We start from the raw sequence: 16,992 nt of genomic DNA, 5'->3' as shown, positions 1-16,992 counted from the left end.
ACCAAATAAATGTGTAAGTCTGAAATAACCATTGAATCAAATTAATCAAGAGTACCGAACATGTACAGGTATCTGTTGAACTCAATACTGAAAAAGATACTTAAAATGTATAGTTCTTATCATACATGTATATTGATTCTTCCATTAACAAATAGGTGACAAATTAGTAAGGTGTTCTATTGGGCCACCATGAACCAAAAGAAGGAAAAAAAAGTGTTTTATTGATGATGGTGAAGACTGCTGTCTAACAATCTTCTGTGACTGTGAGGGCAGGCCATAGAATATGATTCATATAATTTCAAAATCATCAAACCATTCAGTGATGCCTCATGCCCGGTGGGGGGAAGTCAGGATAGAAATGTTTCATCATAAGACATTTGATGTAGGGGTTAAGCATCTCTTTGTGGATGGCACACATGCATGTAGGGGTTAAGCATCTCTTTGTGGATGGCACACATGCACTTGTGGAGAATATGGTGAAGGATGACTCATCTGACTATATGACTTTTTCTATGCCTATGGTTGTATTCCTATGTTTTTTGTACCACTGAACTTTGTAATGAGGTGGTTTATGCGCGGATGTCGACAGACAGTTCTTGCTGACAGTGTCTGATCACGTCCTGTATTGATATTCGCAGTCAACCGATGAAGAGTTGCACTTCTGCTTTTCCTTACATAACACACTAATGCAAGAGCATCACAGTCATTGTTGAATATGCGCTTTCGCCCACGATTTCCGACCCTATTTGCTGATGTCTTTGCCATAATTCGAAATGCCCGTTTCTTTATTCACTGTTCCTGTTAAAACACTAGTCAGTGTACGTTAGTCTGACATACCAATAATCCGACATATGTGGCCGGTTAAGAAGACTCACCGTGGCTCTGACATGCGTTGCAGGTTAACTCTCTTTGGCTATCTTTTTTTTAACCTACAGTTTATTCCACGATTTTGTAACCCGCGGTGCCAATTGCCTAAGCTGTAATCCTGGGCGCTACTCTCTCTCTCTCTCTCTCTGCCAACCTGGAGAGAGCCCCGAACTCTTCAATGCATGTCGAGTGAGCAGGGCGCTTCTTCAGTTTCCTCGGTAGGACATAGCCAGCGCGTGGAAGGAACATGTTATTCCAAACAGGCTCCTTTCTTCTCCTTACCATGGGGAGGCACCAGGATTACTGCATGTTTTTTGTGAGGGTACCCTAGGTCGGAGAACATGCAAACCCCACACAGAAAGGCCCTTTCACCAACCCCCAATGCCCACTGAATCCACGGCGGGAATCGAACCCGGGACCTTCTAGCTGTGAGGGGACAGCACTACCGACTGCGCCACTGTGCCCTTTTTCTCTAGCTGATTACGTTTTTCTTAAAATTATATATACAAGCGTCTGTCTGTCTCCCATTTTTGCCCACGCCCACCCATGTTATTGTTTGTTTTCTAGAACGCAACAACAACAAACTCAACAGGCTATCCAATCTTAGGCATGATTAAAACAGGGACATAGAGAAAAGCATGGAATATCTCAGATGGAAATAAGATTACTGCAACAAGATGCACTCAGTGGCAGTAGGCCTTATAGGCATAAACAGCAATAAAAAAATAACTGCAACTAAGCAAACTCAAAGACTGGAGGCCATAAAAAAACATTAAAGATCACTGCAAATAAGCAAACTCAAGGGCTACAACCATACAAACACAGGCCGCACGTGCACAGTGTGTCACACATACTCGCACACTAGAGCAGAGGCATTAAATAAGTGTGAGTCTAGAGCTCCACTATATAGTATTACTGCCTTACTGGGCAAATAACTGGGCTAACCAGCTCAATAGTAACCTGGGTCAACACAGGGAAAGGTTTGGTCATCAAACACATATTAGAAACACAATGTAATTTATAATCACAGAGCCTAGTCCTTCCATGCGCCAGAGGCGTACCTCCCAGCCCTGGCAGAGTTGTTCTGGAGTAGTTCCAACGGATTGTGTGGCCCTGGTTTTGCCCTAGTGGGACTGATTGATGGTAGCTGCCTACTGGGACGTAAGTCGGGACTTGATCACCCCGGCTGGGTCGCCTGAGTGAGGGGTATGATGTTCAATTAAGAGACCCGAAACCCAGATGACCTTGGGATACATCACTGAGGATACGTCCCAGGTGCATCCATGCAATGTTTTTTGTTATAGTTCTTCTATTTATAGTGACTCATAGAGGAATAGACTATGTGACAACCAGGTATAGTCTGGTGACCACCGGAGAGACGGGTGACAGCCGGAATGTAGACGGCACCCGGGTGAGCAGTATGGGTTAGCGCCACAGCCTGTGTCCTCCGTGAGGAGGAAGCACAACAAACCCTCGTGAGGCCTTTAGGAGGGCCATTCAAGCAGCAAGCGGAGCCCGCAGCACCACCTTCTCGCTCGGGTGGAGTCTGCGGAACCATTGCCCACCACTCCTGAATGAAGTGTCTGGTGCTGGGACTCTGGTGCAACGCACAGGTCCTGGGCCTGGTGAGAGCAGGAGTGGACCTGGTGAGACGCACCTTATCTTATCTTATCAGTGGCACCATTACATACACCACCACCACTACTTTCCGTTGTATTAAAAAAAAATCAGTGATGACCATTATACTTTTTGTGATTGTGTATTTTTTAGGGGTGTAAGGATACAGCTGCATCGATTTTAATTTCAACAATCAAAGTATATCGATATGTAAACAGCAACATATCGTATCGTTTGACTTTGTACCGTATCGTTTTTCAATGCAAATAATCGGTATTGAATCGTTTTGCAATGCAAATAATCGATTGTATAGATACTAAGTGCTTGTGCGTTCTATTTGGCATTTTTAAAAAGACAAAAGAAAAAGAGAGGTTGAATTACTTAGCTACACTTGGTCTATCGATAAATGAGTGCAGATTTGTCCATGTGTTCAAATACACTGCCAAAGTATTTGCGAAAGAGTTTACTTATTTATACCCATAATAATACATGTTTACATGTTTAAAAAACCTTCATTGTACACACGTTTCACAACAGATTTAATTTCTTGGCTACTTTATCGATTCGTATTGTATCGCCATGAATGAACCAATGTTGTCCTTGTATCGTATTGTCAACCTTGTATCGTGAATCATGATGCGTATCGTATCATGTACCCCTGGTATCTTTCATAGGTCAGACCCCTAAGATGTGTCAAGAAAGTCCTAGAGATAGGAATGCTCACAGGTTATAGAACTCTTTCCATGGCTGAGTTACTGCCTGAAGTGTCATGATCCCAGCCTCTGTCTGTGTGCCCCTCTTTTGTTCCAGGAGTCTGATTGCTGTCACAGGAGGACCAGCTGAGCCTGGTTGGGAGACGAGCTCCTTAGTTTCTGTTTGTGTACAGTGATGGGTTACAAGTTGTGTCAGGATCGATGTTGTTAAGTTTGAGTTCAGTTATTGTTGTTAATCTGCATCGTAAAGTGAAGTTAATGTGATTCATCATCTCCTCTGGAAAGTGATGAACAGATTAATACATTAGTAATTTATTAATTAATTAATCCAGTGATGTGATTGTGAAATGGGCCATTCTGCAATTTCTGCATAATGAGAAGGCTTACTTTCACTTTTGTGCTATGAGCATTAGCATTATATACCGATACCTTAGTCACATCATGACTGACAGAGCAAAGTAACAGATGAGATATTACATGTGAAATGAGGAACATTCCAGACCGGATGCATCTTGATGGCAAAGTGGCTTTATGTGACAACTGTAGGCACTGGCAGGGCAAGCATTTGCTCATGCCCTGGGCGAGGCCCGGGCAAACGTGTCTGTGATGGGACCTTTATCAATAGGAGGCTCAGGCCGTGGTGGAGGAGCTCACTTTTAGAGGTCGGGGATCACACAGTGACCACAAGGTGAAATCTAGTGTCTACAGAAACTTACCATCAATGTTTTGTGATGATGAGGCTGATTCTGTAGAAAGACAATCTTGGTGTGATGTTTTCTTTTAGCCAGCAGATGGCAGTCTACTAAAGGAGAAAATAGGCGAAATTAAATTTCCAGAGGAATTTCTACCTTGTCTACTAATAGATGCATCCACCCACTGCCTGAGTGTTAAGTGTTTCTTTTACAAAATAATGATAAACACAAGAACACAACACAACACTGTTTTCAGGAACCTGTTTGTGATTGCAGTAATGCCTCTGTGGAGCATAGATATAACAAAGGTTTTGTTTTTGACACAGGTATCAGTAGCATTTCACCTGAAACACACATAAGCAAACCAGACAGCATTCAGATGATGATTGATACTGTAGTATTATACCTAAATGGGGGAGCCATAAAAAATGCTGGAATCAACATGAACTCAGTCAGAGGACACCAGTCTTGAGGAAAGGGACAAACCCTTCAATGTCAACCTGAGTCTTTCATTTATAGTTGATCAACTGCCTATTTTAATAATGTATTCAAGTCCAAAGCACAGTCGAAAGGAGGATATATCCTAATTACAGATGGTGCTACCAAATATAGTAACTCTAGAGCTAAATAGGATTACCTCAGTGTGAACTGTGAAATACTATTAACTTATATAAACACACTGGTGTTTATCAAGTCTGCACCACTGGAGTTCATTTAAAAGTTTTCCTAGACAAACTCGCTTGAGTAATGTCCACATCAGAGCCATATCCGCTTGATAAACAATCATTTACAAAATGAACATCTGTCAACTCAATGCAATTGTCATGAATCAACAATCCTGGAAATTTAGATTTGTGGTGCAATCAAGCCCAGGATCCCATAATGTTGAATGTTATGTTAATGATAATCAATAATAATATCTAATTTATTTAAACTGGACAATGATGACCGACAGTAAAGTGAGGTTGGAAAGAATGGTGTACATATATCGTGGGTCCCAAACTGGTATCAGTCTTGCGACGTTGCAGTTACTGCATGTGGTCAAGTGACGGAACCACCAAGGTGCCCCAAATGCGTGTGTTTTCTATTGCATGTCATCAGTCAGTGTCATAATGACCTGTCTAACATGTCTGTTTCCCCCCTGAATCCTTGCCCCCGGCAGCAGATCTGGTGATGCTGAAGCAAGGAAACGGCAAGATTATCAACACAGCTTCCATTGCCAGTCTAATAGGTGAGTGATGATTCCAATCCCTTACCATCTCTCTCTGGAGCCACTCTGTGTCTACCTCTAATCTCTCCATTTGGCATGGACAGTCAGGCAGGGAGGAGGACAGGATGAGTGAATACATCTCTGCCACTCTGCTATGTGCTCTAGTACACACCACAAGAGAGGCATTTTGTAGTAGTGAGTATATCCTATATTGTAGATCAGTTTCCAAACTTAACTGGGTCTTGCCCCATGTCAGCATCTACAAGTAAACTAAAGGGGGGGAAAACAAAAATAAAATAAAGTTCAGAATAGGATTCATGGAGCTTTTGCAGTCTATAGATCCCTCCACCCCCACATACTGTGTAACAGGAAGTACAATGTGTTGTGATTGCGTCTAGCCTGGGCGGTTTTGCATCATAATAAACATCCCCTCTCGGTGGAGATGTTTGGAGGATGTGGAAGGCAACCTGAGGTCCAACAGGGGAAGGGAGGGTTCCTGTGCATCGGCAAAAACCCGAGCTTGTGCCAGCAGTCTTGTTTGAACAGCGGAAGATGCTTTCAGAGTTTACTGAGAACCTAGTGAAAACCTTTATAATTCACGGGGCCAGTGTATAATATTCTACTTCCAACAGGTTACTCCAGAGGTACCGCAACACTTCATCAGCAGTATAGTCAAATCGCCAGTAAAGCGCTGTGCCATATGGACCCTGGTCCCAACTGCAAGAGCAATCTGTAAAACAGGGGCATGCTGGTAAATAGAGGCCAGCATTAAACAGTGATCAATTACTGACATTACACACAGTCCTTAAGGAGTCTACTTTATTGGTCTGGACATCTGTTATAATATTGTCATAATGTGTAATCAGATGGGACCTGTTCTAGCCAAGTGGAGGCCCAAAAAGGGTTCACAAATGCCCAATTAAAATGCCCAATGACAGCTTCATATCCATCTGCTAAATAGAATGAGTGTCCCACAGCCCCTCTCATCTCATGCATCTTCTGAAGGATGGACAGCATTTCAGTGACTTCTGTGGACATGACTGTAGTTTTTTGCACGCAAGTTGATATGTTCATGTTTTGAATTCTGTTTTGATCTTGTTTACAAGATGACCTTTCTACGGTTAAAGGGATTTGCGACTCTCATGGTCAAAGTTATGCCATCTCAGCCGCATGTTAATAGGTATTACAACAGACCGCTCAATGTCTCCCTTCTCAAGTCAGTGTGTATCATTTGAACTCTTTATCTACCCAGAAGAATTCAAAATGTATGGGTGTGCCTGATAAAGACCATGTTTTTTTTCTCTCACTTAAAATGTGCAATAAGTAGCAGGGTGAATGTTAAAGAGGGCTTTGGAGGAAGCTCTCCCTTTCCTTCTCTGGGGATTACTGCTCTTAAAGACATGGGTGGAAAACATCAATGCAGGTTTATTTGAAGGATGAAGGCATTTTCTGAATGGTATTTTGGAGCCATATCATCAGGTCTCGAGCAAGGATTAGTGCTGTTAGGCTTCTTGAGCTGTGTTTCCTGTCCTGATAAGTCGGATTTCACCTTCAATCTGCGTGTAAGCCTTGGGCTCTGCTCCTCCTCGCCTGCTCCTCCGAGGCCCTAGCCTACCCTTATTCAACCCAGTCCAAACCCAACCCGGTGCAGACATACCTTACTCTGCCTCCATCACCTTCTAATCACCTTCTACTAACCTCCCCTACTACACACAGACTTTCTTTTATAGAGGGATAGACAGTAGGCTGGAAGGAAATTGGGAGAGAGATGGGGGGGTGACATGCAGTAGAGGCCGTCGGGATCGGGAGTCGAACCCGCGGCACACTGACATACTGGATTATCAGCCAAGGTGCCTGGGCCGCTGAGCCACGGCCCAGGCCCGAAACATACACTTTCAAGTTTCAACGCAACCATACACCATACTACTCCGCATTGCCCTCACAGTGCCACAACGTAGCAGGTCGTCTATTTCTGTCTATCAACCACTTAAGCCCACTTCATTGTATGACGAATAGCGAAAATACATGCTTGACACATTGTGAGCTTGTAGATCTGCTATTTCCTTATTAATTAATTTTTTTGTGAGTGCAAAATGTCAGAATAGTGTTTGTTCAGTAAAAGGGGTCTCTCTGTTTCTCCAGCTCTTTAGTAAACGGGATATGCATTTTCAGGTCAGGATACCAATGTGATCCAATCAGAAGAGATAAACAAGTGAAATTGTCAATCGACTACAAAATGTAAGCTGATAAATGGGTACTCTCTCCTGATTGACTGAAACTGGAAACCCACCTAAAATGTATTTTCTGATTAAGGGGTGTAGAGACGGGGAGACCCCTGTTACTGAACAAACACTCTATATTATTATAGCAATGATTACTATCTGAATATGGAGCTTTGGCCCGCACCTAGGCTCAAAAGTAGCCTGACAGCGCATCGCAGGTTTGAGTCCCGAAACGGCCTTTGCTGCATGTCACTCCTCATTTCTCTCCCCCTTTCCTGTCAACCTACTATGCTATCAATAAAGCCCCCCCCCCCCCCCCCCCCCCCCCCCCCCGCCCCCCAGAAAAGATATATAGACTACTTTATAAAAGACTAAAACAAAGCATTTCAAACAAAAATATCACTTACACTGCCTTTAATTCTTCACCATCCTGTTCATTGGCTGTTTTCCTCCGTTCATGTGAGCAATCTGCAGGATGCTCCAGCCTACCTCCCCAGGATCCATCCCTGCCTCTCTGCAGCTGGCTGGTATTCATCATCCCAGCCTCTCTCTAAAGTCATTTGGCAGTCAGATCGCCGGGTGATGGGGTTAACTACTAAAGTTGTATGTAACTTGGAGCCTTCATTGTGATGATTAATCAACCAGCGGAAAACGAGCCCCTGTCCCAGCATCCCATGCAGCGTGCAGCATCTGTGATGGTCAAGGAAAACAAATGGCGCCTTGTCTTTGTTGCTGAGGACGGTGCATAACTGGACATTACAAGCAATTAATTTTACAAGGCTCCATCCGCATGAGTCCCCAGCAGCTAATGGAGATACTTTTATGCAGTATCCACTAGAAACCAGAAGAGCCTTGAATTTAAATATCGGCTGCCGCACTTTCTTCAAGAAAGAACACGTTTTAGTTTTGTTTTCTATTCTGGCTGATAGAATGACCTTTTTGTAAAACCAGGAATTTGAATAAAAATCACACCCTTGTGAAGTGAGAGGCGCTCTTATCATACATCATCTCATTCCGGGCAATCACAATTTGCGTCCTCACCTTCGTCTTCAATGTTTGTGTTTACACAAACACTCAAAGCTGGCCATTCATTGTCAATGGCATTCAATGTTTGTGTTAAGACAATGTTTGTGTTTACACAAAGCCTCATAGCTGGACATAGGAGTGGCTAGCACCCCTCAAAATGAATAATTACAACTTGTGAGTTCTAAATAAAAACAACATTATTAGACAATGTAATGTAATGAAATAGTGTGATAATGAGTGTTTCTCCCACTCTGTGTGCCTGTCTCTGCACTGCTCTATCCCCAGAAGCAGATTTCCACCAAGGCTGGAGTTGTCAAACGTACACAATTCTGAGAGCTGAATGGCTTGACAGAGCACATCACCTGCATCTCACATTTGAGTGTTTTCTATATCGGTATAAGCGTCAACTTCTCATACTTTTGCCGAAATGTACCAGTCCATGTTTGAGTGTTGTAAAATGTGCTGGTGTGTTGTAAGTAACGGATTGAGAGCTGCCAACAAAGTAGTGATTAGTGTATTTGCTTTCAAATGAAGAGCCCCATTTGAGAATGATGCACTAATTTAAGTACTCAAACAATGCATCAGTGCTTAATTAGATGACGTCTTGAGGGATGAATCAACCAAACACTTGTACTAATTGTTCTATTCAATTAGTGAATCAAATTAGCATCCTCACTCCAAGTGTCGCCACAACAATAGCGCCTTGTTTGTATCTATTTGTCTGTGAAGCTGAGCAGCAGGAAGAAAAGGGAAGAACAGAGGCAGGGCTGTGTGTGTCTGTGTTAAGTGGAGCATCCCTTAGCCCCAGCCGTCCCTGAGCAAATCCATCCGGTGGCGCGGGTTGAGCCGGGCCCAGTCACAGCCCCAGAACAAAGCGCCCGTTCACGCGCCACGCTCCGCCTTATTTATCGCCAGCTTGTTTGCTAATTTTAATTTGCAAAGAAGCAATCCCCCCCTCCTCCCGCTAACTGGGTGTCTCAATGGGCTGCTGATTTCTTTGAAGTGACAGTCGGTAAATATGCATAAAAAAGGGACACAATTAGTGCTCGCGAGGTTGACTGCAGCCTGATTCCATTGGCAACTTTAGCCGCAGCGGTGATAAGCTGCATTATCTAGAAAATTGGCTGAGGGAAAACAGCACCCCTGATTGCCAGGAAAGGTTCCAGATAACAGGGCAGCTGAAGAGAAATATAATTGAGGTGGAATATGTTAACCAAGGTGTCACATGCTCCTTGGAAGTGCTAATTTAGCCAAATGTTGGAATTCCATATCAAGGCAAAGGACTACATCGGTGGAAGATGATTCAGCCTCACGGCTTTTAGTCACTGTCACATCAATTGTGCAGAAAGTCATAAGGCGTCTCTAAATTAGACAAAGGTGTGTTCTATGTTGACATGTTTGTTCAAATGATGGGCCTGTGATACATTTATTAAGTGGAGAGAACAGCATTGGTTATGATTGACTCATGTTGACATTGAGCTATTAGACAATGTCGCCAGAGCTTGAGGGATACAGTAACAAATGCAGAATACCTGTAGGCACTGCTCAGACACGGTTTCTCAGCATCAAAGAAGCTCAACTATATTTCAGTCTGAGATCACTGTATGACTGTCAGGGAAATGCAGGGAAATATAATAAGTGCTTAACCATCAGCTCTAAGCAAATTACACTAGATTTCTACTTATACCCGTTGGCACTTCCTGAGACATGCCAGTCATTAAAGGTGCCAATCCCACTGTAAATATCATCACTACTGCCACACAGATGCCTTTTTCTTCAAGACATAATTGGGTATATTTTTGTCACCAACGTGGTGGCTCTAAAACAACACTGCCACTCATGTCTTTGAAGTGTGATGCCTTCTGATTTTGTCCTGTTGTTTTTTTTCTCCTCCACTCTCCATCTCTGTCTCTCCTTCTCTCGCTTCCTGTCTAGCTTTTCAGGGGGATTGTTGACACCCCTCTCATCCACTCGGAGAGTCTGAGTCCTCTGGTGCAGTGCTGGCTGTCAGATATCCCTGCTGGTAGACTGGCTCAAGTGACAGACTTGCGAGCTGCAGTGGTCTACTTGGCATCTGATGCCTCTGACTACATGACAGGGCATAACTTAGTCATAGAGGGTGGGCAAAGTCTGTGGTAGAGAGAGCCGAGGGGAAGAAGAGGGACTGTGGTACTACTCTCTTGGGGATTGGCAGCACCCATATTCTGTCCATTCAGAACAGGTACAGTACAATACAGTCACACCGGGAAGTTAACTGGTAGCCTACTTCTCTAGAACCTTCTGAAAACCCATAGTTTTATATGAAGGTCTTTTCATATCATCAGCCTTTGTGCTGTTTCCCTTTCCCATTCATGTTGTCTTCATTTAGTTACATTGATGTTAATTGATTATTTTTGAGGGGTGTAAACCACTCCAACAACTGGCTTTGTACCCGTGTCTGTTCGTACCAAAAAAATCACACCCGTGTGAACCGAGTGGTGTAAGGTCTTCTTATAGCAACCATGCTCATTTTTTCTGCACAGACTAACAAAGCCAGTTGTAGGAGTGGTTTACACAACTCAAAAATCATGTCTGACGTAATTAAATCACACCCGGGTGAACATAGCAACCATGCTCATTTTTTCTGCACTAACAAAGCCAGTTGTAGTAGTGGTTTACACCACTCAAAAAGCGATGTACCCGTGTCTGTCCGTACCAAAAGAAATCACACCCGTGTGAACTGAGTGGTGTAAGGTCTTATATAGCCTGATCAGCTGTGGTCTGACGTAATGTCTGACGTAATGAAATCACACCCGTGTGAACTGGGTGACCGTAGCAACCATGCTCATTTTTTACGCACAGACAGACAGACAGACAGACAGACAGACAGACAGACAGACAGACAGACTAACAAAGCCAGTTGTAGGAGTGGTTTACACCACTCAAAAATGAGCACGGTTGCTATGGTTAGTATGTGACGTCACTATATAAGACCTTACACCACTCAGTTCACACGGGTGTGATTTTTTACTTTTCTGTTGCTTTTTCCCCCCCATATGGCTGTATTTGATCTTGCTATTGTAAAGCATTATCATATCTCATTGTAAATCAAGTTCACCATCATTATCACTGTTGAAGGAATGCACTGGCTTTCTACTGTCTGGTGCATCTAAGATTGGCAGCAGTTTTCCCATGGGACCAGTGTTTATTTGGTTTGTATCGTGATACCGTTTTATGAAACAGTGAACTCTGCCAATCTTGCTATTACATGATGTTAATTCCATTAAAGACTTGATTATCCAAATGAAAGCCTTTAAAGGGCATCCAGTTTGTTCTGTCAAGATGGTGCCCTGACATCTGTTGTATGTTTTTTCCCACCACACTTTACACAGTATGTTTTAATAGAAAACGATTCTGCTACTATGGTTATGTCTGTTGTATTGTACTGTATGTGCACCTTATTTCCTGCCATCCTTTATGTAATATGCTGTATAGATACTTTGTATTTCATTTTACTTGCATGCAGTCCAATGTCAAGGAATGTTTTGTTGATGGAAAACGGAATAAAGATAATGTTAAAAAGAAAATTATTCTTTTATACAGATATAACTGATTATCCTAAGCCAGCGCTGAAACCACCAGTGCAGAGCGTACTTGAAGAGGAATTTGTCTTCCATGTTTGATACACATTATGAGGGCCTTTACATTCTGCACACATGACTAAATTTACAACTGAAATAAACTGGTTAGCAGAGCTAAGCTGTATTATTGTGTTTGTGATGAATGGTGAAACGTATGGTACTTTAATGATGTACAGTGACACAGAAAATCCTGTAATGTCAAAAGCACACCAAGAACCTAGACTGATTTATGCTTTGGCAACAATGGGTCGAAAGACATCACACGACCAAAAAAGCCCAAAAAAGTAAACATGAAGAAAAAGTTTTTATTTTAGAATATTCGTTATTTATGTTGAGCGACACAATAAACTCCCAAGCATAAATCAAGCTTCATTCAGGCAGCGACCCCTAACAGTAATGATAATGAATCTATTGTATTGTGTGCACTTGCAGAGTAAAATCTCCAGCGTTAACCCAGAGACTGTAATGGAACCAAATTGGACCATACGGGTTCCATTTGTACACTTGAAGTTACTGTGTATATTCACACTAAAGCAGGGTGACAATGAGATGTATGATACACTATCTGCACACTCCTGTGTGCTGCTCTAGGTCTCGTGGTTCGGCACCACATTAACCTGCCCTGTCCAGCACTTTCTCCACCATGACCATTACAATTGGTTTCCCAAGTGGTGCTCACAGGCACCATATTAATTGCTCACAGTACTGTTTGTGTGCTGAAAAACAATACTTAAAGTAGAGGTTAGGCGAGGACGTGACCTCAGTCACTGCAATTATGCCAGAGGAGCGGCCAATTAGCACTTTCTGCACAACGAGACAGTGCTGGTGTTTATATGTGAGCAACCTCAACTTCTCACTGTTAGTGACCGCACTCTAATTTACATAATTGGGGATTGGTCATTAATGGGGATGGGGAGTGAGAGGATCCCATTAAGATATGGTGAGAGATCTGATCATCTCCTCTACTCTGTGCTATTTATCTGCAGCTGTTGAAAGACAGTTGCTGTAGTAGATAGTATTGGGATTCTTATTCTTAGATTTGTTTTTTCTCCCCCAGTGCAATATCACACTATTCCAGCATTTGTAGAGCAAGATTACACTGAATGTATTAATTGGGCCATTTGGAAAGTGTTTCCATGTTTGACCACTAAGGGGCAGTCTAAAAGCAGGCAGCTAATGCTAAGGACAAAGTTATAACAAGAGGTTATCAAACACATTATTTGCCATTATCTGGGGGCAATAACAATGGGCTCTGCTTTATGTATATGTGGGGAGATTATGATTAAAAAGGACACCTCTCCAATTCTAGTATGCAAACAGCTGGACATGGAAGACGATCAGAATGAATTCATAAAGAAATAATGAATAAATACAAATGTACATTAAATTAAATGTGGTTTGATAGTGGATGGTTATATTTCCAGAGTATGAAAAATGTAATTATGTCCATCTGTTACCATTGCTTGCCAAGGGATGATTGGAATACCTGAGAGTTCAGTCATTGTAATGCAAATCTACAACCATACTGGTTGATATTTTGAAGCGCAGTGACCATTTGTATCTACATGTACATAGGCTGAATCTTGACTGAAGATAAACATAGCCAGGACTTCTATTAACATTAACAAACTCTACTTATACCCATATTATTAAGTTTTATTGAGGCAAAGTTTAACCATAACACTATTTAAACATTAAAGTACACCACATTGTCAAGTGTGGAACAAAATCGTACTTTTTGTGGATTTGTTTTTCATACTTAACACAAGGGAAAGTTTGTAAATCAGAGTGCTTCTATTGCAAATGAACCCGATTATTAGATAGCAGTTCATTAATCATGTCATTTAAACTGATATGTTTTGTTGTCACAATGCATTGCAGTGATCTAAACGCCCTCTTGGTTTCCCTCCAAACTACAGCCAGAAGAGATGTATTTTGAGCTGGAAAAATTTGATCTCTCGTCAGACCGTATGCTATGGCTTGCTTCATGAGGTGTAAGTGATCTTGAATCTATTATTTATGACCTCCTTTTGCTGCAATTACACTCACGAGTGAGGGCGCTGTGTACATGCCACTATTGTGCAAAACAGTTTTCCAGAAAAAGAAAAATGCCCCCCCCCCCCCCCCCCAGACAAGTAAGAGCAATACTGGACAAGACAAGATGTGGTGCTACGCAGGCTATGTCTAGATGACAGAGGACCCTGGGGTTTATGGATGACATATTAACATTTGACAATATCGATACACTTTTACTGATGGATTACGGTTATGGCATCCTGTTACATAGCCACTCAGTGAGACGTTTGACGATGAAATGTTAGCCCCTATGATTTGAGTTGAGCCCTCTGATACTATCACCAGAGTTGGGACTATGCAACAGCAAAGCAGAAACATCACCATTTAACCACTTTAACACTGGCATCCCAAGTTCATGGGCATGTCAATTTAAAAACAATTTTGACAATTGTTTGAAAATAGCGGATCTACAAGCTTACAATACGATGCTTGTAGATCGTCTATTTTCAAAAAATCACACCTGTGTGAACTGAGCGGTACTAATACTGTACTGTACTGTACTGTACTGTACTGTACTGTACTATGCTCTGCACTGGATTTGGATTAATCCACTTTGTGCCACTTTACTCTGTACTGTACTCTACTGGCCACTTTAGGTGTTGCAACTGTCAGACAAGTACCTGTACGTATACGTACACATACACACACATAGCTCCGTAATGGAGCGGAGGCGGAGGTCAATCATTTCTTTATGGTTAAGTGGTTACCAGTAAGTGTTCCAGTGACGTTTAGTATTGCTGTGTCCTCCAACTGCAGTGACACAATGCAGGATTTACTCTTTGGCATTATTTCTGTTGCTAAACTGGTGAAAAACTAATGAGAATCATGCCCATCACAACTCTCAGGTCCATTCATTGTTCACACAACAGTATAGCCTAATAAAATATAGGTTAAAAGCTCTTATTTGGTTGCCATTATCAGAAGGCCATTGTACCCAAAGCTCAGTTGGTTTCAGTCTGACCAAGAATTTAAAACATTCCTCATTTTTGGGACCTTGACTCATACATGGAAATACTGGTCATTTCATATTAGGACCATGAAAATAAACGATCCATTATGTAAATATAATTTAAATTGGTTGTCTTTTACTTTCCCCCCCTAAATATTTGACATTGAGTTTCATTTTGGTCATAGTGGTCACACTGAATCAGTGATTTGTCATGTGCACTCATGCATGTTTGTGTAGTGTAGTGATCAGTTGAATTGCAGAAGGTAGCCTACTGTATGGAGCAGGTATCATTATGTAGTATATTTGTGTAGTGTAGTGATCAGTTGAAGTGCAGAAGGTAGCCTACTGTATGGAGCAGGTATCATTATGTAGTATGTTTGTGTAGTGTAGTGATCAGTTGAATTGCAGAAGGTAGCCTACTGTATGGAGCAGGTATCATTATGTAGTATATTTGTGTAGTGTAGTGATCAGTTGAAGTGCAGAAGGTAGCCTACTGTATAGAGCAGGTATCATTATCTACATGTTTGTGTAGTGTAGTGATCAGTTGAATTGCAGAAGGTAGCCTACTGTATGGAGCAGGTATCATTATCTACCATTGTGTGTAGTGTAGTGATCAGTTGAATTGCAGAAGGTAGCCTACTGTATGGAGCAGGTATCATTATCTACATGTTTGTGTAGTGTAGTGATCAGTTGGCAGAAGGTAGCCTACTGTATGGAGCAGGTATCATTATCTACCATTGTGTGTAGTGTAGTGATCAGTTGGCAGAAGGTAGCCTACTGTATGGAGCAGGTATCATTATCTACCATTGTGTGTAGTGTAGTGATCAGTTGAACTGCAGAAGGTAGCCTACTCTACTGTATGGAGCAGGTATCATTATCTACCATTGTTTGTCATCTCATGTGTTATTCATTGAATACCAGTTGTGCTATTTGCTCTACACATGCTACCTGCTGACTTTACAGCTGCTGTGTGCTTTCAGAAAGCTGTATTACCAACAAATAAAAGCGGATTTTGTCAAACTGTGTTATGATATTGTAAGGCATTTGAATGCAAGCCTTGTGCCAAACCATAGGCACATACATTCATGTATTATTAAACAAGCAACATTTTACACTTACTGTACTTTTTGTATGTTATACTTCAGTCCTTCTGCTTTACATTATTTGATTTAAAAAATAATTTGATAACAAAATCAAATCTACCTTGACTTAATATTTCAATGTTGACTGCGATTGCAATGTTACATGCGTTCCAACAACCTCAATCAACGTTAATACTGAATTAGCATTGTAAGGTTTGTTTGTAGTTTACTCTTCATATGATTAATTTTGGTACAGTATGAATACATTTATTGTTAACTTACCCAACTTAAAGTATAATTACATAATGTTTTTCATTGATGTCTCCTCTGACATCTCAAGAGATGTCTCAAAAGCAATTCAAATGTCCTCAACCTGTATCCACACTGCCAATTTATAAGGCTTTTATTCAACATTAATACTGAGCCAGGGAAACACTGCACTCTGAGTTCTCTAATTACAATGCAGCTAATGTATTATTTCCTCCCCATGTGGGATTACTTTCATCTTTTCCATTAAGATGCACATTTTGTTTGGATACTCAAATTACAAACCCCATATTAAATCTGACTGTGCAAAAGGCATTGATCATAACCCCGATAGCTGCACTCCAACTTTGATTTAATTTGCACTTCCATTAATATCTATGAGACGTCCGATTGTCGTCTTGGGCATATTGATGGCATTGTAAGCCCTGCCTTCATATAATGTTCCCCAGCGGCAATGAGGAAATGTTACAGAGAATTAGGCCGAGGAGCAGGCTCAGTGGAACTGGCACTGCACTCGGAAATTCATTACCCTAATAAATAGAGGGAAATAAGCGAGAATCTTAAGAGAAATTTCTCCCCCACCCACTCCCTCTCTTGTCCACAAAAAGCCTCGACATTGGCTTGAGAGTGGACGTCTCAAACTTGTGCACT

At 41.8% G+C, this 16,992-nt stretch overlaps 1 protein-coding gene across 1 annotated transcript; it reads left to right on the top strand.

The window, feature by feature from the left end:
• Positions 1-3,702: 3,702 nt before the first annotated feature.
• On the top strand, positions 3,703-10,486 carry LOC306929897 (2-dehydro-3-deoxy-D-gluconate 5-dehydrogenase; the record flags this gene model as incomplete). Its single annotated transcript, XM_079510629.1, is given in 8 exon segments — positions 3,703-3,726; positions 3,728-3,750; positions 3,752-3,837; positions 4,216-4,339; positions 4,341-4,393; positions 5,052-5,120; positions 5,208-5,263; positions 10,283-10,486. Coding segments are annotated over 8 exon segments (639 nt in total).
• Positions 10,487-16,992: the final 6,506 nt, after the last annotated feature.

This window comes from Electrona antarctica, assembly GCF_951216825.1.
Source record: "Electrona antarctica genome assembly, chromosome: 9".
Taxonomy (NCBI): domain Eukaryota; kingdom Metazoa; phylum Chordata; class Actinopteri; order Myctophiformes; family Myctophidae; genus Electrona; species Electrona antarctica.
Note: the sequence above shows the minus strand (reverse complement) of the source record. Positions and strands in the feature narration are given on the sequence as shown.